The 26250-nt window shown below is 30.8% G+C and overlaps 2 protein-coding genes across 2 annotated transcripts in view; both read left to right on the forward strand.

Annotated features, from left to right (window-relative positions):
• LOC129975052 (FAU ubiquitin-like and ribosomal protein S30) overlaps positions 1 to 26250 on the forward strand; it is a 140644-nt gene that overhangs the window by 104338 nt on the left and 10056 nt on the right. The window lies entirely within an intron of this gene.
• LOC129975054 (uncharacterized) lies at positions 5808 to 14407 on the forward strand. Its single transcript, XM_056087930.1, has 4 exons — positions 5808 to 5837; positions 8091 to 8201; positions 12931 to 13083; positions 14197 to 14407. The coding sequence occupies exons 1-4, from the start codon at positions 5835 to 5837 to the stop codon at positions 14290 to 14292; spliced, it is 363 nt and encodes a 120-aa protein (XP_055943905.1). The 5' UTR covers positions 5808 to 5834; the 3' UTR covers positions 14293 to 14407.

Genomic DNA, 26250 nt, shown 5'->3' on the forward strand with positions numbered 1-26250 from the left:
CTTCATCGAACGTCTTGAAGAAAACCCGCCAGTGAGGGTTCGACTTACCCCAAGATTGATTGTTTAAAATAGTGAAATTGCTGATTATCCTAAAATAAGGATATTCAAAGCTTCATAACTCGGTCAAGTACGATCTCAGAAGATTGAAACGTAAGACTCTAAAGACAATATTATTGAAAATGATGCGAAAGATGGTATAAAATTTAGACTTCATAATTGTTCTTAAAAGTACATTTATTGATTAAAATAAAATATTATTCACTGCATTTAAATTTTTTTAGAGGTAAAACTGAATTTGATGATGAATCATTCAATAATTCCTTGAAATATTGCATAAATTATTTAAAAGATATTCTGTGGTACACATAAGATCAGAATGCTGATGGATTCGATTTTCTGTAGTCATATTTTTTAAAGAATATTCTTGGTTTCAGCAAAAAAAAGTTTTCGAATTTATTGAAGTTTTATCTTTTCGATTTCAAAGTCAAATTTAAATCTTACGGTGAGTTACAAATTTCAGATCTTTAGCTTGAAGTTAACCTAAGAAAGCATGTTTTGGACACCATTTTTTGCTAACCAATTCGCACTAAAATTTAACATGGAATTACAACTGTAGTCACAATTTAACATAACGAATTCCATTGATTTAAGTCATTGCATTTATGGATCTGTGCGTTTGCATGCATACAAAAGTACAGATCGGCAGACGGTCAACAGCTTGACAGATTTTGGTTCAAAATTGGATATGAATCTCTATTTTAGATGTTAAAACTGCGTATTGAATTGTTTTCATATAGATCTTTGCGTTTTGTAATTATTGAGTCCATCTGTACTCAAACAGCCAAACAGGCAAACGACTTCCACTGAACAGATTTTGCTCAACATTTGATAGAAATCTACATATTTGGTGAAAAGACCGTGTATGAATTATCGTCTACCTCAAAACGTGTTTGAGTTATATTTATGACAGACTGATTGACTGACAGGCAGCTATAATGCAAAAAATATGTTTTTCGGACTCAGAGAGATCGAAAAGAAGAGCTTCATAAAAGTATGGAATTTTTTGACTATTACAATAATTTCTCTATACTTCGTATATGATAAAGTAAAGACGAATTATTACAAATTGAAGCAAGCAATTATTACAAATTGAAGCAATCCATGTAAAATTTATATTGCCACCGACCTATTCAATATTTTTTGTAAAATAAATATTATAAAAATATTATACAAATCTAGGTTTATATATTGTTACGAATCTGTGATGCGGCTTCCCAGCATAGTTGGTTCCATCATAAGAAAGAATGTTTTACAGTCATCTGCATTGGACGGAGTCTGGGCGTCGCGTCGGAGGTCCTGGAGCTTCGCGAAGAATTTGGCGACTTTGGTGCCAAAATAGATTATACCCGAAACATTGAGAATTTTCCCGATCCGTCCAGTAGGAACCTAGATACGCCTCGAACGTTCCTGATTGGTTGAGAGGCTTCTAGCCCCACCTCCTGAGACCTATAAAAGGAGCAGCCTGCAGCTGCCGGGGTCTTCGTGAATTGAAGCGAGTAGTCGGAATCGACGGTGAAGAACTGGACTTCCAGCGATTAGCAGAGCAGCGACGGAGTCAAGCTAGTCCTGAACTAAGCTGTGCGCTACTGTCTGCAGTAGAGTCTTGTTGTATGCTGCACGTCTCGGCTGAAGATAATCGTCTTCTGTGCTGTATATAGTTGTCGTCTTTGTGCTGTCCTGTGTGTCTTCGTGTAAATAAACGTCGTTGTTTTATTTTCTACTGCCGCCTGCTGAGTGAGCGTTCTCCACACCATATAACTCCCACTATCCAAACGAACCCCGGAAATTTCGTAACAATATATATATGGAACTAAGAAATACGCAGCTTCAGGAAGTAAGCTTATTATTTTTACATAATGTTGCCATTAAGTCTTTTACCTCCTTCATTTTTATTCAATTGGTTTTATTCAAGTTTTTAATCTTTATTCCACGTGCATTCAAACAGTTTCAAACTATGGAAATAAAAGTAAAGAAGTTTTATTTCATTCTTTTTTCAAACATGGCAACATAAATTGTTGATGCTAAAAGAAATCAAAATTAGAGATTGAAAATCATTTACAGCCTGTAAATTCGAAGCAATTGCAGCTGTCGAAATACAAAAATTTTAATACAAAGTTTATTTTAAATAAAGTTTTGATGTAATGTAATATTTTAAATACAAAAGTTGTTCGTCTTAGTGAGACGCTAATTTTGGCTAATTTAATTTATTTTCTATCTTTGATGTTAAGGAAGTTATATAGAGAAATGAAAATTCCAAATCTCTACCATTTCCACCCACTTTGAGCAAAATGGCACATCTAAGAACTCGTCTGATGATTTTGCATTTCTTACAATATATTCCAAGCCGGGTAATATCTAAATAAAAATAATTCTAATTATTTCGTTTACAAGATAACAAGATTAAATACACTTGCCAGAAAAAGTCTACGTACAAACGCAGTAAACATTCTAGAGAGAACAAAACTACAATATAGAGACAATATTAATTTTATTTCTACTTAAAGTATTTCTTGAAAACTTGATTAAATATCAAAAACAATTTCAGAAATATAACACACATTGTTTTAAAGTCATAATAATAATAATTTAAAACTATACAAAAAGTTAGAAAAAAATTTGCGTACAGGTACAATTTACAGGGATATTTGCAAACTAATCTTACTTTTTTAGCCTTCATAAATATGCATGAAATGAAATATCGTCTACATTTATTTTTTGATACTTATTAATTTTTAACTCTGGTAGCAATACAACAAATAGAATTTTAAAAGAGGGTTTTGTTATTAGGATACAAACTAAGACTAAAGAATGAAGGTAAAACTCTTCTATAAATTGTCAAGATAGTTGGAAGAATTCATTCTTCCATCCACAGAATGATCAATTATTACAAGTCATCGAAATTTGTTATCTCAGAGCCACGTAGTGGCTCCCTCATCTAAGCTGACTTTACGAGAAAAAAGATGCATCCTGAAATCCGTATTTTTAAATCCAAAGATTTGTAGTGAATAGCATATAAGCCAGTTAACAACTATGCTACACGAACATATGCTTTTGTATCCTGGTCATGTTACTAGACTGCTAACCACAAGGTCCCAGGTTCTATCCCTACTCAATTAAATTTGCCATATTGGTGACCTCGGACGATGAACCTTCAAATTTCGAACAGCTGTTGTGGCGCCATCTAGCCGCAACCAAAGTAGCCAGACTCACTTGGTGCAGCATCCACTCACCCACACACGCTCGCCATAACGCTTGGCGCTACTCAACAGGGTACAGACCCATTAGACAACAGCTAATATATCACCACTCAACAGCCATATCGTTCGTCTCACCTCCGACTCACTGGAGGAAGAGTCTGTAGTGAATAGCATATAAGACAGTTAACAACTACGCTACACGAGCATATGCTTTTGTATCCTGGTCATGTTACTGGACTGCTAATCACTAGGTCCCAGGTTCTATCCTCCAGGTTCTATCCTGGCGAATTGGATTGAGCAGGATTGCTCAATCCAATTCGCCACAGATTACTGCATTTCGAATAGTAATTGATGTTAGAGAAATATTTAAAAAAATCCCTTCATGAAGACACTATACGGGAAATACTGAAAAAGGCTGACAATCACTCGTGTAGCTCATGGAAAGCCACACATTTCAGATATCGATAAGTAAAAACGTTGTTGCGGCTTATTCCATCTGGTCGGCAGTAAGCAAAAACGTCTAAATTTTGCCAATGAGAATGTAAATAATTCTTCTGAGTTTTGGGAAAAAGTTCTATTCTAATAATTTTGTGTCTTTGGCATCAAAGGCCGTAAAATGGTGTGGAGAAAACAAGGTTACTGCTTTTGAGAAGCAAAATCTTGTACCTATAATTAAACACGGTGGAAGTGGAGTAATAATTTTGGGATGCATGACAGCTAATGGAGTAGTTCAGTTAGCTTTTATAAACTCTACATTAGATCATATGGGATATCTGAATATATTAAGAGAAAATTTGAAACAGAACTAACAAGATTTCAACCTTGGCGATGACTTTTGGTTTCAACAAGACAGTGATCCAAAATACAATGCCTACAACGTAAAGCCCTGGCTGTTGAACAATATTAAAAATCAGTTGTATACTCCTCCACAATCGCCAGATTTAAACCCGATCGAGCATTTATGGAACTTATTGGAAAGCAAGATTCAGAAACTTAACATAACATCGACATATAGGCTGAAAAGATTGATTATGATGAAACGGAATAAAATTTCCTCTGAGGAAACCACCAGGCTAGTCCAATCTATGCCTAAACGACTGATCTATGTCTTGGCCTAAAGATTATCCAAGCAGATATTATATTTTAATGGACAGTCCATGGGAGCTATTTTTTAAGACATTTTACATCTGTTCGTAAACCTTTTGTGAAATTTTAAATTATTATTATTATTACTTTAAAACAATGTGTGTTATATTTCTGAAATTGTTATTGATATTTAATATATCGTTCAAGATATACTTTAAATAAAAATTAAATTAATATTATCACTACAATGCACTTTTATTCTCTCTAGAATTTTTACGGTGAGTTTGCAAGCAGACATTTTCTGGCAAGTGTAGATAAGTAAAAAATAATGATTTTGCTCTTTTTTTTTTTTAATCTATTTTTGACAATAATATCGTCTGGTAAGTTACGAAGATAAAAATTGATGCAAATAAATGAAAATGAAAAAGCATTAGAAAAAAGTGCAAATAAAATTAGGAATTTTTCGGCAAACGATATTATTGGAATTTAAATTATATAAAAATAATTTCCCGATTATTTGGCTCCTTTACAAATCACAGAAGAAATGAAATTTTTGTCCACAGATCTGCATTTTCTGCTGGAGTTTAGAAAATAAAATTTTTGAACTAAATAAAAAGTAAGAAGATAAAAATCAATGATAAAATACATACTTTAATTGATCTTGTTTAAAATTTGATAAAAGTTAGCGGAATTAGGATGCCAAATACAAAAATTTGAAATTTAAATCTTTAAACTTTTTAAGAAAAGGTGATCATTTTTCAAAAAAAAAAAAAAATCTCAAAATTCTGAAATTTACAATAGAAATGCAAAATAAACTTTTTTGAAATAATAATTATTTGTCTTTTTTAATGGTGTAAAAAATTTTTAAAACAATTATTAGAAACTACGCAGTGAGTAATTAGAATTATCCGAAACAAATACAAGATATTAAATAAAAAATTTCTGCATTAGTTTATTTTAAAAAGATTATATTAAATTTTAAAATTTCGGCTTCGAAGTGTATTGCGTCCTAATTACTTTCTTGTTCAAAAATTTCATGGCAGTAAGTGATATAGACTTGACTTGACACGCACACACACTCACATATTCAATTTGTGTGTCTAAATATTGAACACAGATATTTGCGACACAATAATAAAAAGAAATCAACATAATTTAAATAATTTCAACATTAATTAATTAATAATTTAATTGATTTAAGCAATTCTAAAATAAATTTTTGATGAAAAATGTTTGTATTTTACTAGATAAAATTATCGGAATAATGACACTTTGAGTTCAAACACTGATTTTGGAATACTTTTTCTCTATTTATTTTTTTCAGAACCTTGTCCCAGATACTTCAATCGGGCGAAGTCTTTTGGCTGGCTTCACAGGAAATTGCAGCGAAGAGAAGCCTTCCGCTGTGCTTCTGATACTTGTATATAAGTGAGAGTCAGACACCAGTTAAGCACAAGACAGAGAGCCAGTAGCAACACTGCAACAACAACCATGGTAAGATCAAAACTTTGGTTTGTTCTTTTTTGCTAGTTTGAGAAATGCATTGTGATGATTTGCTCACTAATGGCGATTATTTACTACGCCTATTCTAAACTATTAATTATTAATACAATTAATACAACTATTAATTGAACTGAAAACCATCTCTAAGAAATTTGAATCACATTTGGCATTTCTCAAATCTATGATGCCTATATATCCGAGATTGTTCAAATAGATATTTCACCTCAACTAATCAATTATTCACTCATGTTTCCGCTTTTCTCAACTTTAGAGTATGAGTAAAAGATAACCACAAAACCACCGCCCTCCCTTAAACTTTAGGATAAATATGAAACGAAATATCATGACAGCATTAGCAGGGATTATAGTTAAATCACAAGTTTCATCGCCGACCACGGTACAACCCCTCTTATAGGAGGGGAGTAGGGTATGCTCAATCCTATACCATTTTTGAACCCATCATGGCGGCGAGAACAAATTACCACGCCTGACGCTTCTCATTCCTATTTTTGAAGTTCCCCTAGAAGGAATTAAGTAGAAGGTATTTATTATCAGTTCCTTCCAAGTATGGTTTCTTTTCTATTTACTTTTATTTATTTACATCAATAATATCAAGACTTTTCATTGTCACATAGCAATCTTTGTTGATGATGGCTCATTTCTGATTATGTAGTTTAACCCATAATTAGCCATTAAAATGATACAAAACTATGCATCTCAATTGCAGCTCTGGCTTTTTAATTCAAAAACGGTATTTGTCGCCAAATATCCTGCCAAGTTGGTATCTGGGTCAGTGAACAAAGTACCTGGAGTTATTACTACATTCTAAATTAACTTCTGATTTCAATATCAAAGTTAAAGTGATAAATACTTATCTAAATAAGCTCAAGACTTAAAAAGAGCTAACTAATGATTAAGCTCAATTTTTGGTTTACAAATCATATCCATAGAATTCAAATTTGTCTTTGAAAATTATCGCCAATTATCAAACAAACTTTTTTCAAATTTTTGATTTTGTGTTTCAGCAGTATTGACTAATATAAAAAAGACATGAATATATTTCTTCGATATAAATTATTTATATGAATACATTTTTAGGTGTTTTATAATATAGCAACCTTCATATTGCCTTTTTTATTCACTTGTTCTTACAATTTGAATAATTTTAGTATTATAATTCTTTTATAATATACAGAACATTAAAATATCAAATGAAAACAAATTTAATACTTTCGCTGCCTCAGACACCATTCGACTCACAGCTATTATTCCATTAAATCAATCCTCATTCATTGCAGTTAGCAGAGAAAGAATTGTAGCAGAGAAAGAATTGTAGTAGAGAAAGAATTGTAGCAGAGAAACAATTGATAGCAGAGAAAGAATTGTCTAATTAAATAGCAGATGCAAATCAGAAGTGGAAATCAGGATTGAGAATCTGCTAAATGAAAGTGGAGTCCTACGTTAAAGTCCGGAACATGCCATTCTGCCGGCTTCCTGGCCTTAGGGTAGCGCATCTTCTCTATGTTCTATCAGTGAGGTGGCTGAAAGAGCCCCCCCCCTTCCCGTAAAAAGGGGTTATGCAAGCGATTATGTGAGTGTCATCTTCATATGAGCTATAAGTCAGACTTCAGCCCTCGGATGCTCAGGGGCCTTTACCCTCAGAAGCTACTGCACAAAACTTGGCTTAAATAGCTGATTTCGTCAACGGGCTTCTCTATGACAAGTGCACATATAACAACAACAATATACCATTCTGTTAGATTTATAAAATTCATAGTCTGTATTTTGTAGACAGCATCATCTTCCGTAACAGAAACATTATGTATATATGAGCAAGTTAAAATTATGTATACCATGGTGGGACAAGTTGTCTATCTCAGATAGAAGAGTCATTTGCCGAAAACAAGAAAAGCATGAAATGGAATCATATCACCAAGAGATAACATGCTGTAATAAATGCGTTTGTTTTGAATTTGGAGTTATCATTTTTTTACAGAGAATTTTTTGTGAATTTGATGTTTTGAAAAAGCAAAACTAAGTTAGATCTAGCAAGCCATAGCCAAGTTTGTCTCCCAATTCACCGTAAATAACTCGTCTAATATCAGACAATTCTTACAGAACATCCACTAACTCCTTGTAGCCCAGTTGTATTAAGCGTAATAACTCTTAAAGAGAAATCAAAATAATGTAAGCAATTGCTTAATCAATAGAATTATGATTATATGCTCTTCTTTTTTGCAACAGTTCGCCATCTACGTTACACCCGCTGGCCATTCTGTGCTTCTGTTGCTGATCGTAGCAAGCATTCCTGCAGTTATTACAGCTGTGTACCAAAATGGCATTGGAACAGGAAAGGTAATTTTCTTTTCCTTTTTCCTTTTTTTTTTTTTTTTTTTTTTTTCTTTTGGTCATTATAAAAACATTTGCTTGGATTTCAAATGGCATCCGAAATTCCTTATAAATTTTGATATATGGAGGGGAGGAAATTGCATTTTAAATTTTGTTTACGTGCATAAAAACTGCCACACAGAAAAGAAATTCTTATAGGCAAGCTGGAAGGCAAAGTTAGATTTCTTTTTAACTACGTCACTATCTTCAATTTTATTTCAATCCTTAGACATAAACCAACGAGAGTGTTTGGTCTTCCCAAAACATTCTAACATACCCTCCAATTAATTCACAGCCTCCCCCTATCCCCGCATAAAATTGTGGACCTTGGATAATGCTACGAATACCTTATATGCAAAGTAGTTACAAATTGCAGATCCTTGGCAAGAATCTACCATTTTTACTAAACCTATTTTGAGAATACGTGTTTTAGACGTCTTTTTTCAGACCAATTCGCACTCAAATTACAATTATATTCACAAGACAGCATTAGTATTTAATTTATTTCAGTGCGTTTATCGCGTTTTCATGAATGAGAAAATATAGAGCGAAAGATGATCAATTGCTTGAAATATTTAGTTCAAAATTTATAAGAATCTATATTTTAGATGCTAAACCTTTCTACCAAATTGCATTTAAATAGTTCTTTCCGTTTTGTAGTCATTGAGTCCATTTGTACTCAAACAGCCGAATACAAACACCCTCTGAACAGATTTTGCACAGTATTTGGTAGAAATCTGCAAATTTGGTGAAAATTTGGACAGCATAGACTGACTGACAGGCAATAATCATAATGCGAAAAATATATTTCTCAGACTCAGAGAAATCCGAAAAAAATATCATCAAAATCCCGAATTTGAATAATTTTTTGACGTTTATAATAGCTTTTCTATGTTTCATTTAAGATGACGTAAAAATGAAATATTAGATATCGCAACAACTACACGTAATATTTATATTGTTCTCGAATAATTTAGTATTTATTGAAAAATTAATAAAATCAAAATACAAATATTATAAAAAAATAAGATAAAAAGCTAGGCTTGCTGCAAAGTTTACATCATTAAAAAGCTTTGAAGTTTTTAGCAAGTACCAAACGTTTGTATTACCCAGTAAGAACTGAAAGTTTATCTCTGCATTTTAAAGATATTTGATAAATTAACTATTGTTTGCAAATATCGTTGAAGTTGAAACTGAGGAGTGTCTTTCCTGGCTTATGCTGCAACAAATATTGTTCATTTAATTAAATGCAAACAATAACGTTTAATGGTAGAAAGTGCGATTTTATCGTTTGATTTTTCATTTATATTGAAAGGAAAAAATCGTTTGCTTTTCTTAATTAATACTGGAATTAAGATCTTGTTATCGCGCATTTAAATATTTCAACTGTAAGCACTAAATGGTGTAACAGGAAAGTTATCATCAGTATTTTTAAATATTCTTCAGCACTATTGTACTTATTATTAACAGCATGTCATTGGAAAACATTAGGCTTAACCGCATGTCATTGGCGGTTACAGTCAATAGAGTTTGATATCGATAAAGTAATCAATTACTTTATCGATCTTTTTTGGCGATCAGTTTCTATTTGTCTAATAAAAGTATCATACTTGAATAAAAGTATAACGATTGTCTTTTATTATTACAATATTTTTTTTAATACAGTGAACTCTCAGTAATACGGCAGACATCAAATTAACAAAAGCTCCGGAATAATGAGGTTCATTTTAGAAAAATATAGGAAGAATTAAAAAACACGCATCTCCTGAAAATGTTTAGCTGATCATTTTTACACAATGTTGCCATTAAATCTTTCTCCTGCTTTATTTTTATTCATTTCATTTTATTCAAGCTTTAAATCTTTTCTCCATGTATATTTAAACAATTTCAAATTATAGAATTAAAAGAAAAGAAGAAATTTTATTTTATTTTTTCAAAACTGGCAGCATAAATCGTCGATGTTAGAAAGTCAAAATTAAAACTTGAAATATTATTTTTTTTAGCCCCTAGCTTTGCAGAAATTGCAGTTATCGAAACACTTTAGATACAAAAGTTGTTCGGCATAAAGAGACGCTAATTTGGCTATTGAACTTTTGAACGAAGGATGGGTTGGGTTCCAGGTACCATGATCGGTGAAATATTGCAGATTTTTTTTTTTTTTTTTTTTTCTTTTTCAATTTTTGCACGTTTTGTTATAAGGACCATTGCAGTAGGTAATCTTCTAAAAAGAATCTACCTAAAATCCAAGTGGCAGTTCAGTTCAATATCAATCGAGGCATTCTGCTCTTTTTCTCTAAGCCGGATTATTAAATAAGCAAAGTAGGCAATTGAAGAGGATTTCCAGAACTTGAAGAAGCGCTGATCTTTTAAGTTGTCAGCAAATTTGAGATTTTTTTTTGTTGTCATTTAATTATGTTCTTTCATTTAATTATAATCTATATAATTATTCAAATTAAATAAAGCATTGTTTAAACTAATTTTGGAACATTATTCTAAAAATGTTCTTAATTAATTTCCATTTGGCAGCTTATATTGTGCTATTTTATAATTCTAAAAATGTAGTACCATACAATTTTAAAAAATATCTTATTATTAAATATTACTTAGATTATGTTTAGAAAAAGTCTTTTTTTTTTCATTCGTTCGTTACTATTTCGTTCAAAACAGATTTTAAATGCCAATTGTACATCTTTTAAACGCAATATATTGAACCCAATTTTTTAATAAATCATCTGTAACTAAGCGTTTTATTTCCTTTTCTGAAAAGCTGCAACTTAACCTATTTATACAAAAGTTAAAATCTATTTAAAAAAGTCAATTGATTTCAAGGCGGAAGGTGGGGGCGGGGGGTGGGGTATATTGCCCAAGGGTTCCTAGAATGCTTAATTCTGCTTTGCTTTCACTATTCTACTCAAAGGAGATATTAATCAGAGATTATAGCATATCCCAATAAAATCAAAAGGAGAAATAATTTCTGAAATAAGTACTAAAATTTGGCAGATAAAAAGCCTATTAATAATTATAAATAAACTTTTAAAAAAAGTATAAATGGTCTACACGAACATTGCCATTCTCACCATGAGGAGAGTAATTTGAACATAGGTAAGTAAAATTAACCTTTAATTTGTCTTCTTATCTTTGTTTACATTAAAGTTATAGAATGAATTATATTTATTCTTTTTAACAAAGTCTGAATGTGGGCTATTTTCCCACGAAATACTTCCAAGAAGGCAAATTACCGCCATGTATAAATGCCAGGTATTTATATTCCAGATTCTATCCAGTTGCTCCAGATCACTCTGGTGAGCAAAAAATGCCAAACTTCCTTTTTGTCGAAGTATCATGACTCGGCTACATATGTTAAACTATGTGGGAACTAAATCTTCTTCGTCAAAACACATTTAATTCCATACATTTGTGCTGAAAGCAGTTTTAAATTCTAATATTTTCTATTCCATGTAACACAAGTCATATTTACAGGAAATGAATGTCTCTGTGCATTTAAGTAAAGAAAATGAAAGCCATCGAACTTATAAAACTCTAGTTCAGATAGAATGTTATTTAAATTGAAAATTCCTTCATTGGTGATTTGGGTATTCATAGCTTTCTGACTGCTGCCTATTTATGTAGTCTATGATTACAGTGCCAGCGTCCTTACATAGAGGTAGCATATCTTCCCCATGATCTGGGCATCCCGGGTTCAAATCCCAATTCGGGCATGGTTGTTCTTCATCTGTGTTCTATCTGTGAGGTGTGTGAATGTGCCTCCTTGTAAAAAGGGGTTGCGGAAGCGAATGTGTGAGTTTCAACATCATATGAGCTATAAGTCAGATTTTTGCCCTCGGGTGCTTAGGGGTCTTTACCCTCAGAAGCTACTTCACCCCCTTTCCGTGGTAACGCGGACACGACATCATCATCATATGATTATAGTAACCGCAAATGAACTCTCAGATTTGTTTTAGAGTATTAATTGCCCCGGATGACTGATCCACGACGATATTTTAAAGGAACACTGCGGTAATCATATAATAGCCTCATTATATACTAGCACATACCTCCAATCCTCACTTAAAATGTACAACCCATCATCGGAATAAAGGTAAATCGAACCTCATACTATTATTATAACCATCAGAAAAGCCTGAACCTGCTACCTTATATGGCCAATAAGTAGCCACATGACCCCAACACTTTCTCGTCTCCACTTAACAATCTGCCTCAATCAATTAACAATCTCACCAATTAACAATCCAATTAGTCATACCTCACCAGCATATCTGAGGTATGACTAAAGTAGATATCATGTTTTATCGAATATTTGAGGCAACAGTTTCTGTATGTAAGGATATTTTAGTATTCACTATGAGGGCTGACTGTATTATGAGGTAGCGTGCTTTTGCCTCAAGGAATCAGATCTTTTCGCCAAATAACAAGCAGTAACAAAAAGGGAAAAGGAGGAGACAACGGTAAGTCGCCGCTCAATCCTTATTACTGTAACACAGATCCCACTAGCGGTCACTTATTGGCTAGTTATTATTCTTGTATAAATAAGGTCTCACTGTTGGTGAGTTGTCGAAACTTGATGGGTTTTTAAACTTAGTTTGATTCTATACTTTAAGGGGCACTAATACTCATTGAAACCTTCAATATTTCTTTTGGTTTGAGTGCATTTCTCATGTTAAACAATTTTTCGCAGAATTCTGAAGCCAATTTCTATCTGGATGGAATGCAGCAAGGATACATTGAGAAATTCAATGATGTCCAAGTCGTGCCTTTTCTTGTTTCCAAGGATGGTTTCCAACTACGGAAGAGAGCCGAGAAGAAACAGTGCCACATTTTAGTGCAGAAAGTAAAAATGCCATTTTGGATTTTATTGTAAATATACTATAAATATTACCAACTCAATGACATGTATGCATTTTAAAATAAGTTAGCGTTTTCTGCCTTCGATTTTTTGGTATACTCAAAGAATAAGTTATTTTTGATGTTCAACGTCCGCTGCTAAAGAAGATAATAGAATATGCATTTTATATATCTTTCAGAGGCGATCTGAAACTGTATATACATTTATAATCTGGATGCTAAGGTCACATATCAAATTTCGATTCCTAGTTTACTGCATTTTTGAGCTTTCGCGTTTTACACACGGATAGACATACAGATAGATAATCAAAGGTATGATATAATGGACCTAAATTTGATACAGGTTTTGAATTCATGTAAAAAAAGCATACCTAATTTCATTTCTTTAGCTTGAGATATTTTTTGTCGTCATATTCATAAGTACAAACTTCCTTCAGAATGGATTTTTGACCAAAATTTGTCAAGTCTATGGCATTGATATAAAGATCATGTTCTAATTTTCATCTTTCTAGCTTGTTGTCGCTGGAAGCTATTGTGTTCAAACCGATAAACACAATTCCGAAAACAGGCTTTTCAGATTCAGAATCTAAATGATTTCGTCAAAATCTTGATGTTGAATTTTTTTTAATATTTTCCTTTCCTGGAACAACCGATTTGTCGAAGCATTTACGCAATATTTTAACTTATATGTTTTAAAGTAAAATAAAGAGGCTTTTTCATAGCCATCTAAGAACTTGCGCTGTTATTGTGCTAAATAACGCCTTCCTGCTATCAAATCGCCTATTCAAGAATCGCCACAGACAATTCCACAACCAAATAACCGGATTCTGTCCGTTTTCATTATTCCGTAACAAAGTAAATTTCGAAACTTCCTGGACGTAATAATACTATGTTATATTAGTATGAATCTTAATATTTGTATGAGGCTTTTTAATTTTAAAGACGCTTCTTTTTTTAAATTAAATTAAATTAAATGTAATTGAAATTCACTAAATTTAAAATTCATTTAAATTCAATGTATCTTTTATTTTGTAACAATTTACGTATTCTACAAATTTTATGGTTATTTTCTCTCTCTCTCTCTCTCTCTCTCTCATAGACTGAATTGCAACAAGGAACATGTACTACACTTGCCAACCATACTCCAGCCTGCCATAATGATCAATACTTGGCCATCAACTTAAACGAATGTTAAGTTCCAAGAAACAACGAAGCTGTCAGTAGTTGTTTAATAGTCCTAATAATTAATAGATGTTTAATGCTTGAAGTGATACTCATTAATTATTATTAACTACTCACGTTACTAGTTGTTTCGTTTTTTCAAACTGTGTTTATTAGTTTGTGATTCAGTTAATAAATCTGTCAGTTTTGTGTCCAAATCTATCTTGTGTTGTTGTTTTTCAATAGAAAAAGAAGAAGCTAACACTTTTGATGAGGTTGTTTAAGAGCAAAAAATATCACAGGTAGTCTTGATATTTAAAAAAAAAAGTCAATAAATCAATCGCAACACGACAAAAATATATGGATTCATTTTTAATTAAAAACTCGTAAAATAATTTAGATATTAATACCATAAACAAAACAATTTCAGTTGCAATTTATAAAATAAATAATTGCTTATATTAATATCAGAAAAACCCCCATCATATTTCATTTTTAATAATTTAACATTGCTTTTCAATAATTACAGAATTATTTTTCACAGCATGCATGAAAGCTGAAAAAAAAAATTGATATATAAATCGTTCGCAATAAATGAATTTATTTCGATGATATTATCGTTTGCAATAATTTCTATAATGTAAGAACAGATTTTAAAAAATCTTTTACGTTAAAAAATCTTTTGCTGGAATAAATATAAAGTCATTTAGAATTTTTTTTTTTTTTTTTTTTTTAAGTTTTTAGTGAAAATTGAAATTGATGATGTCATAATCCAGTAGAATTTTATAGGGAAATAACTACAAATTAAAATATGCAGCAGTACAAAAATAATTTATATTTTAGAAATTAAAAAAATACTTTTAATAATGATAACGATATACAGAACAACTTACTATAATTATAACATATGTCCATATATATTTTCTCATAAATTTTTTTTTTAAAATTTTAGTGTATCTTACCATTTTTTTTTTTTTTTCTGATATGCAAATACGCTTCATTGATAGTTATGAGACCATATTGTTATTTGTTTTGTAAAAAATATAATATTAAATATAAAAATAAATAATATAAAAATATATATACTATATAAAATAAAATATATATATATATAAAAATTTTGGAAATAAACTGTTCATTTAATTCTATGACAAGGACCAACATAACTTTGTTTAACAATACCGTCAATAGATGGCAGCTCGACTTTAAATGCCATTGAGGATTAAAAATAATACAGGCAGTTATTACCAAAACAGAATATGTTGTGAAATCGTGGAAAAAAAATTGCTTAGATCTGATTGTACTTATACTTTTATGATTTTAAGTTACCTCAATGTGAAATTTCTTTTGGTACCTAAAATAATATATATAAATCCATTTTTTACGAAATATCATTTCTTTCGTATATGGAAGAAGAATCATCTTGTCTGTTTGCAACGTTTACTTAAATTAGATCCTGTGTTCTTTTTATTTCAATTTATTATTTTGAATTTCAGCAACCATAAGTTTTGACTTTCATGTCTTTCTTGACATTTCCCTTATTCGTCAAATCATGCACATTAGCTCATTCTTTATATACTCATTTGAATTACTTAGAGAACTGACATGTACTTTTCGTAATTATCACATTATAAAGCAGAATTTATTTGACATGTTAACGTTAAAAAAAATAGTGCTTGCATTTTTCGGCAATTAATACTTTTATCGCTAATTCTGCATTTTATTTAAAGCATGACTTTTTTTAGACATTTTTTATAAAAAGCGCTTGGTGTTTCATACAACAGATAAATGAATCACTGTTGTCTTGTGTGATATATCGGACTGTCTCTTAAAACACCTGAGACATGGGAATAAGAAATTTTTGATAAAAATTTTGTTTCTCTTTTTTCGTATGGTCTCTTTAAATTTTCGAAATCGAGTTATCTCATTGACGAGATGTACCTATATCGGGAGGATTTATTATGGTCATTAGGGCTCAATCTAAGCTTCCATCTCCATCTCTAGAGTCTAGTGCCTTTCTATCTTTTGAATATTTAAGCATGGAAGGTGAGTTAGTTTATAATTCTGGTTAAGAAACCTCGGAAACGACGCAATTCGTCTGCAGTGTTAATAATAAAAAAAAATAATAAATAAAATAAAACATTTGGACCAAGCAAAACGCAAGAATTTATTATTCCAATGTATGCATGATTATGTTAACCCCTTTCATGCTTTCAAGACAAAAAGAAATAATGTAAATTTTCACAAATAACTTCTACTATTTAAAAAAATAAATTAGAATCAATTTTTTCAATCTATTAAAAAGAACACCGAAAAGAAAATAAATAAATTAGTTGTACCCTTTCTGAAGCAAAATCTTCTACGTTGTTTTCAAAGGATTAGAAAAAACTTTATCCTCAATAAAGAAGGCTATTGATTCCCTAAACAGCATTCACTAAAGAACATAAATTATGGTACAATATAGCGATGTATACTATAGTTTCAAATAGTTATGATCGCTATTCAGAAAAAATTAGTGAAGTTTAAATTATTAGTTATCATTTTGTCTAACTTATTAACCTTGGAAACACAACCAAATTTTTTAAGCAAACACAAAAAAATTGAAAAATCTTCTCAACTTAAAAAAAAGTAGAGTAAGCCAGTAACTGTATGTTTTAATTAAACGAAGTTCGAATTCAAAATTCATATTATAGGGATTTTAAATCATTACTGCATTATAATATTTGCAACAAAATTAAAGTTAAAAATCAGCCAGCGAACTATTCGTATTCAACCACAATTTATTTTTAATAATGATAACAAGTAAACACGAACATATGCATCACAAACTGGAATAAAAAAAAAAAAAAAAAAAAAAAAAAAAAAAATTGAGAGAATTTTCAAGATTACACAAAGTTAGTGTTAAAAGTCATGATTAATATTGCAGACGATTTTTTTATAACTCGGGTGATGTTAGTATTAAAAAATAAAACATCCAGAACAATGAAATAAAACTTCCACGCTTAACCTTTACAAATTAAAGCAATAATAAAGCTGTTATATATTTTTTTAAGTTTTGATAGTTTAGCAAACAATTGTACTATATTCCCAAATAGGTAGGTTTTCCTTATTAGTACTGGTAGAACAATGCATTTGTTCAAGATTGAAAAGAATGTGCTGATTGAACTGATATCATTCATTTTAATCTATGGTATGGGTAACGTAAATACCTGTTCCTCAAATGTTTGAGAAAAAGTGAAATTCCTCCTTTTTTTTTATAATAGACACATTTCTGTTAGCTACTAATAATAAAGATAAAATATTTATAATAGAAGTGATTGTCTCTCTTTCTTGTATTTTATGAATATGGTGTTCCTATTCAGCTTTCGAAACAGTCCCTTCTTCGATTGACAAAGAGCAGCTATTATTCACAGAGGAGATAGAAAAATTGAATTATTTTCCAGAAAAACATTTCTAAAACTAGAAATAAGAATAAAAATTTCATTAAGTTTCGAATTAAATATCAATAAAGAACTTAAAAAAAACATCACATGGTGTTTCACATGTGATGTTAATGTGATGATGTACATCACATAAACATGTGATAATACTTTAGGCTTCATTCGTTTGTCTTCACCTGCCTTCGCTGCATCAGATGTTGTACTCTGTGTAAACATCATGCAATTTACAAAATAAATAAAAATAAAGCCAACTTAAACATATTATCAAGCTAAGTCAGTTTTTGGAAGCTTTTAACCATAACTGCAAGTTTGTTACAAGCAGGCGAGAGAAAAAAACTGGTTTGAAATTCCTTGAACTAAAAAAGCATTGTTGCAAATAGTGTATATAATTCATTTTGAAAATATATTAATTTTTTTAATTACAAAAAAAAAATTCAGCATTACTAGAATAAGGCATTTAATTTAAAAATGGTATAAAAAAAATCAATTAAATGCTTTGCAGTAACCGAAGAAAAAAATTTTAAAATTTTACTATCATCAAACATTTAATCATAGTACGAATATGTCATACCATCATCACATTAACGCTTCTAAAAATTATTATTTAACATCAAATAATTCAAAGACACTGTAATTCGATAGAAAAAATAGCACATAATTCACAAATAACTCAAATATTTTCTAGATTTTCGATTGTTTAAGTAAGCCTGCAGACTCCTGAAACGGAAGATGTTAATGTCCAATTGGATTATGAAAAAAGCAAAACAGTTAAGAAATTAATTAGTTTAAATGTTAGAAACCCTTCGATTAGTGAGCGAAGAAATATTTGGATGGCAATTTTAATAGTTCTAAGTCCAAGGTCGAATTACTTTTATTAAATGGGAAAAAAATCGATAAAAGACATGTTTATTAATGTGACTCCAATGAATTAAATTACAATATTTAATGTATTATTTGTGACATTTTATCCTCAAAACGTAAAATCACACATCCATTTGAAAATCGTCTGCAAAAACTTTTTATTTTTTATTTTATTCTCTTTATTCCGCTTTCATTTCCTGTTAACATAACACCTTGAATTTGAATCTATTTTGATAAATTCTAACTAAAAATTGCCAAATATTATTTTTATACATGAATTATTTTTTTTTAGTTAAACACATTCGCAACATCGTGGCCTCATTTATAGAAAATAAGCAATAAATTCAAACATAATTCATTCTAGAACTTAACCGATAGAAAATATATTAAATAAGAAAAAGCAATAAATATATATATATTTTTTTAATTCTGAGCATGTTAGATGTGAATTGGTCAATAATATTATTTATTGCAAAAATTTAATATACAACTGTTTTATTTAACGTGGAACATATTATTTACTTATTTATTAAAATTATCGTTTTTAAAATTAATATTTTAAAATAAAATCATAGTTATTTTATTTTTTAAATTATATATTCATTATTTATAAATTATATAACATTTTTATAATGTCATTAAACATAAAAATAAATTTCTATTATCATTTTTAGTAAAAAATTATCGGTTTTAAAAACATCTATTCAACTTGATTTGTTCCATGCTTATAGCGATGAAATTTTATAATTAGATAAGATGACATCATAAAAACATGAGCAGGTTAGTTAAGGCATCGGCAATTTTTCATCAATGAGTCATTTTTGAAACAATAATTACTAAAATAATACTTAAGGACCCACAAGTCATCAAATTGAATCATGAATCATTTAGAAAATTGAGCTATTTTTTTCTTGATGAATTCAGTTTATTTTTGCTTCCCAGTAATGTATTCAAATAAAATATACTATACTTCAAATTTTTAATTATTATTATTACAATAATCGTAGTTATAATAATGAAATCTAATTATTAAGGAAAAATATAAGTGACTTTAGATATCTCATCTGCCAAACAAATCGTTAATAAGACTTCCCTCTGCATATTTCTAGGAAGTCTCACGGTCTGCTACGTGGGGTAGAATTCAACAATTCGTCAGCTGTGACCTCTAACGTTATCTTACTTCAGCTGGGTTTTAACAATAGCTATTTAGCTTGGCTCCCCCTTGGAAAATGTTTGGAATTCTTTTTAATTCAGTAGAAAGTTGAAGCAACGTGCATTCGAAAATCGCAAATATTACAATGGCTATCCATTACAAAATTTCAACATGAATACAAGGTCATCGTGAAGAAACTTAAATCCTTTCTCCTGCATTTTACTATCCCCCCCCCCAAGTATTGTAGCAGGTTTTTTAAAGGGGTGGGGAAGGAGGAGCACACCTCTAAATAGGGCTCTGAAAACTTTCACATGCCAAGGAAATTAATTTGTCTCTAAATAATTCTTTAAAATTCCATTCTTCAGTTTTTTACTTAGTTTCCCATTAATTTGTATTTGGCACAGCTTATTCTAAATTGGGACTAGTGTTAATAAAATATATCACTTATTAATATGCTTCACTTTTACTATAATTTTTTTAAACTGGCATCTATTCTATAAATTGCCTCATAAGTCATGCACAGGGTGCAATGGCTGATGCAGTACAATCATGCTGGGATATTTCGAATTAGAATTTCGAATTATCTTTGGTTTGAACAGTCACACTACTCTTGGTTTATACGACATCTTTTAATTTCTTATAAGTGAAAAAATAGAAAGAAAAGATAATTCATGGTAAAATTTTACCTTCATATTTTGATAATCTCCACGCTTGAGTCCTGAACGAAAAATAAAATGTAATTTTTCAGTTTATGCCCAATTGATTGTGAGAATTATAGCTTAGAAATGAATATACCGCAAATTGAATTTGATATGGGGTTTTTGCATCAAAATTGTAGGGTTGTATGAAATGTTGGACTAAATTTGTCGGTGAGAAGACTGTCTGTTTGTCTTCTCACGTGCATGTAGGGATCATAACTCAAAAATGAGACGATCTAGATCAACAATTATCACTTTTATTTTTTTTCCCCGTATCTTTTGCTTAACATTTTTTAGCACTCTTTTTCCTAAATGTTCAACATGGATTATAAAAATTATCCTTACACTTTAATTTACTATTTACATATTATTTTTTACTAATTACTTTTGAGTAGCCCTTGGCTCCCAGGGATTGAGGGTTGATAATAAGTTCAATTATATATTCTGTGTAATTATGTCTTAATGAATTTCTGAGGAAAACATATTTAAACTTCAAATTTTGATAGACATATAATTATAATATTTTGGAAGACCTGCACCTTTTGCCAAACAATTTTTTTTTCTAAATTTCGCAATTTAATAAAACAATAAAATGTTTTGTATAATTATCAAAAATAGATTTCACTTCTACGATGAAATTCAAATCATTTTCATTGTTCATCAAATATTTAATCGCTCTATTCTCCTTCAATACTTCAAAAATTAAAGAACATTTATTATGCATATTATTTTCGGAATTTAAAATGGGAGGGGGATCAAAATGTAAAAGTACTGTAATAACCAGACGTTGTGGTCTTCTCGAATCTTTCTCGCATACTCCCCAATATAAGCCTTATCCTCCCTTATCAGCATAAAATTATGGATCATGACTCTTGTCTTAGCTTAGTTATATTAACGTCCCGTTGTAAAGCAACACTAGGGCTATTTTGGGACGGACCTCGTAATTCTGAACCGCGGTCAGATGACGAGGACGACACCTGAGCTGGCATCCCCTTCTACACGTCACACCACACCAGCGGGAGGACGTTTGGCCTTGACGGATTTAACGTGCAACAGCCCCCCTTACACGACGGTTCTTCAGTGGAATCCGGTCTCGAACCTGAAACCCCACGTCTCACAAGCCGAGACCTTACCACCAGGCCACCGCGGCCCTGCGGATTATGGATAAAGCCACGATTGTTAAAAAGCATTGGTAAACATTGGTAAACGAAGCATTGATAAACGATTGTTAAAAATATACATTTTATAACGTTTATCTAGCATTTGTTACTGGATATATCACGAGAATATGTATTTTTGAAAACTTTTTATCCGGCTGATTGACACCAAAATTCCACACAAAACTACAGTTGTAGTCATAACATATGGTAACATAACGAATTTTATTGATTTAAATCTTCGTTTACATGCATGCAAAATTATAGACAGACAGACGGTCAACCACTTAACGGATTTGTTTCAAAAATTAATAAACATCTAAGTTTTAGATGCTGAAATTATGTTCCACATTGCATGTATCTAGCTCCTTGCGTTTTGTAATCATCGAGTTCAATTGTATTCGAACAACCAGACAGGCAAACTTTCTGTGAATGGATTTCTTTCAATATCAACCAATATCAACAAGCAGGAATTAACAAATTCAGTTGTGATTTTTTATACTTACATATTTAAAACAATAAAGTTTCAGCAGTCAAGCTCAAAGAATTTTTGAGTTATTGTGTTCATAGAAGACAGACGATAAACCACTTGACGGATTTCTTTCAAAATTTAATAAGCATCTAAGTTTTAGATGCTAAAATTATGTTCCACATTGCATGTATCTAGCTCCTTGCGTTTTGTAATCATCGAGTTCAATTGTATTCGAACAACCAGACAGGCAAACTTTCTGTGAATGGATTTCTTTCAATATCAACCAATATCAACAAGCAGGAATCAACAAATTCAGTTGTGATTTTTTATACTTACTTATTTAAAACAATAAAGTTTCAGCAGTCAAGCTCAAAGAATTTTTGAGTTATTGTGTTCATAGAAGACAGACGATAAACCACTTGACGGATTTCTTTCAAAATTTAATAAGCATCTAAGTTTTAGATGCTAAAATTATGTTCCACATTGCATGTATCTAGCTCCTTGCGTTTTGTAATCATCGAGTTCAATTGTATTCGAACAACCAGACAGGCAAACTTTCTGTGAATGGATTTCTTTCAATATCAACCAATATCAACAAGCAGGAATCAACAAATTCAGTTGTGATTTTTTATACTTACATATTTAAAACAATAAAGTTTCAGCAGTCAAGCTCAAAGAATTTTTGAGTTATTGTGTTCATAGAAGACAGACGATAAACCACTTGACGGATTTCTTTCAAAATTTAATAAGCATCTAAGTTTTAGATGCTAAAATTATGTTCCACATTGCATGTATCTAGCTCCTTGCGTTTTGTAATCATCGAGTTCAATTGTATTCGAACAACCAGACAGGCAAACTTTCTGTGAATGGATTTCTTTCAATATCAACCAATATCAACAAGCAGGAATCAACAAATTCAGTTGTGATTTTTTATACTTACTTATTTAAAACAATAAAGTTTCAGCAGTCAAGCTCAAAGAATTTTTGAGTTATTGTGTTCATAGAAGACAGACGATAAACCACTTGACGGATTTCTTTCAAAATTTAATAAGCATCTAAGTTTTAGATGCTAAAATTATGTTCCACATTGCATGTATCTAGCTCCTTGCGTTTTGTAATCATCGAGTTCAATTGTATTCGAACAACCAGACAGGCAAACTTTCTGTGAATGGATTTCTTTCAATATCAACCAATATCAACAAGCAGGAATCAACAAATTCAGTTGTGATTTTTTATACTTACTTATTTAAAACAATAAAGTTTCAGCAGTCAAGCTCAAAGAATTTTTGAGTTATTGTGTTCATAGAAGACAGACGATAAACCACTTGACGGATTTCTTTCAAAATTTAATAAGCATCTAAGTTTTAGATGCTAAAATTATGTTCCACATTGCATGTATTTAGCTCCTTGCGTTTTGTAATCATCGAGTTCAATTGTATTCGAACAACCAGACAGGCAAACTTTCTGTGAATGGATTTCTTTCAATATCAACCAATATCAACAAGCAGGAATCAACAAATTCAGTTGTGATTTTTTATACTTACTTATTTAAAACAATAAAGTTTCAGCAGTCAAGCTCAAAGAATTTTTGAGTTATTGTGTTCATAGAAGACAGACGATAAACCACTTGACGGATTTCTTTCAAAATTTAATAAGCATCTAAGTTTTAGATGCTAAAATTATGTTCCACATTGCATGTATCTAGCTCCTTGCGTTTTGTAATCATCGAGTTCAATTGTATTCGAACAACCAGACAGGCAAACTTTCTGTGAATGGATTTCTTTCAATATCAACCAATATCAACAAGCAGGAATCAACAAATTCAGTTGTGATTTTTTATACTTACTTATTTAAAACAATAAAGTTTCAGCAGTCAAGCTCAAAGAATTTTTGAGTTATTGTGTTCATAGAAGACAGACGATAAACCACTTGACGGATTTCTTTCAAAATTTAATAAGCATCTAAGTTTTAGATGCTAAAATTATGTTCCACATTGCATGTATCTAGCTCCTTGCGTTTTGTAATCATCGAGTTCAATTGTATTCGAACAACCAGACAGGCAAACTTTCTGTGAATGGATTTCTTTCAATATCAACCAATATCAACAAGCAGGAATCAACAAATTCAGTTGTGATTTTTTATACTTACTTATTTAAAACAATAAAGTTTCAGCAGTCAAGCTCAAAGAATTTTTGAGTTATTGTGTTCATAGAAGACAGACGATAAACCACTTGACGGATTTCTTTCAAAATTTAATAAGCATCTAAGTTTTAGATGCTAAAATTATGTTCCACATTGCATGTATCTAGCTCCTTGCGTTTTGTAATCATCGAGTTCAATTGTATTCGAACAACCAGACAGGCAAACTTTCTGTGAATGGATTTCTTTCAATATCAACCAATATCAACAAGCAGGAATCAACAAATTCAGTTGTGATTTTTTATACTTACTTATTTAAAACAATAAAGTTTCAGCAGTCAAGCTCAAAGAATTTTTGAGTTATTGTGTTCATAGAAGACAGACGATAAACCACTTGACGGATTTCTTTCAAAATTTAATAAGCATCTAAGTTTTAGATGCTAAAATTATGTTCCACATTGCATGTATCTAGCTCCTTGCGTTTTGTAATCATCGAGTTCAATTGTATTCGAACAACCAGACAGGCAAACTTTCTGTGAATGGATTTCTTTCAATATCAACCAATATCAACAAGCAGGAATCAACAAATTCAGTTGTGATTTTTTATACTTACTTATTTAAAACAATAAAGTTTCAGCAGTCAAGCTCAAAGAATTTTTGAGTTATTGTGTTCATAGAAGACAGACGATAAACCACTTGACGGATTTCTTTCAAAATTTAATAAGCATCTAAGTTTTAGATGCTAAAATTATGTTCCACATTGCATGTATCTAGCTCCTTGCGTTTTGTAATCATCGAGTTCAATTGTATTCGAACAACCAGACAGGCAAACTTTCTGTGAATGGATTTCTTTCAATATCAACCAATATCAACAAGCAGGAATCAACAAATTCAGTTGTGATTTTTTATACTTACTTATTTAAAACAATAAAGTTTCAGCAGTCAAGCTCAAAGAATTTTTGAGTTATTGTGTTCATAGAAGACAGACGATAAACCACTTGACGGATTTCTTTCAAAATTTAATAAGCATCTAAGTTTTAGATGCTAAAATTATGTTCCACATTGCATGTATCTAGCTCCTTGCGTTTTGTAATCATCGAGTTCAATTGTATTCGAACAACCAGACAGGCAAACTTTCTGTGAATGGATTTCTTTCAATATCAACCAATATCAACAAGCAGGAATCAACAAATTCAGTTGTGATTTTTTATACTTACTTATTTAAAACAATAAAGTTTCAGCAGTCAAGCTCAAAGAATTTTTGAGTTATTGTGTTCATAGAAGACAGACGATAAACCACTTGACGGATTTCTTTCAAAATTTAATAAGCATCTAAGTTTTAGATGCTAAAATTATGTTCCACATTGCATGTATCTAGCTCCTTGCGTTTTGTAATCATCGAGTTCAATTGTATTCGAACAACCAGACAGGCAAACTTTCTGTGAATGGATTTCTTTCAATATCAACCAATATCAACAAGCAGGAATCAACAAATTCAGTTGTGATTTTTTATACTTACTTATTTAAAACAATAAAGTTTCAGCAGTCAAGCTCAAAGAATTTTTGAGTTATTGTGTTCATAGAAGACAGACGATAAACCACTTGACGGATTTCTTTCAAAATTTAATAAGCATCTAAGTTTTAGATGCTAAAATTATGTTCCACATTGCATGTATCTAGCTCCTTGCGTTTTGTAATCATCGAGTTCAATTGTATTCGAACAACCAGACAGGCAAACTTTCTGTGAATGGATTTCTTTCAATATCAACCAATATCAACAAGCAGGAATCAACAAATTCAGTTGTGATTTTTTATACTTACTTATTTAAAACAATAAAGTTTCAGCAGTCAAGCTCAAAGAATTTTTGAGTTATTGTGTTCATAGAAGACAGACGATAAACCACTTGACGGATTTCTTTCAAAATTTAATAAGCATCTAAGTTTTAGATGCTAAAATTATGTTCCACATTGCATGTATCTAGCTCCTTGCGTTTTGTAATCATCGAGTTCAATTGTATTCGAACAACCAGACAGGCAAACTTTCTGTGAATGGATTTCTTTCAATATCAACC

This window comes from Argiope bruennichi, chromosome 7, assembly GCF_947563725.1.
Source record: "Argiope bruennichi chromosome 7, qqArgBrue1.1, whole genome shotgun sequence".
Lineage (NCBI taxonomy): Eukaryota > Metazoa > Arthropoda > Arachnida > Araneae > Araneidae > Argiope > Argiope bruennichi.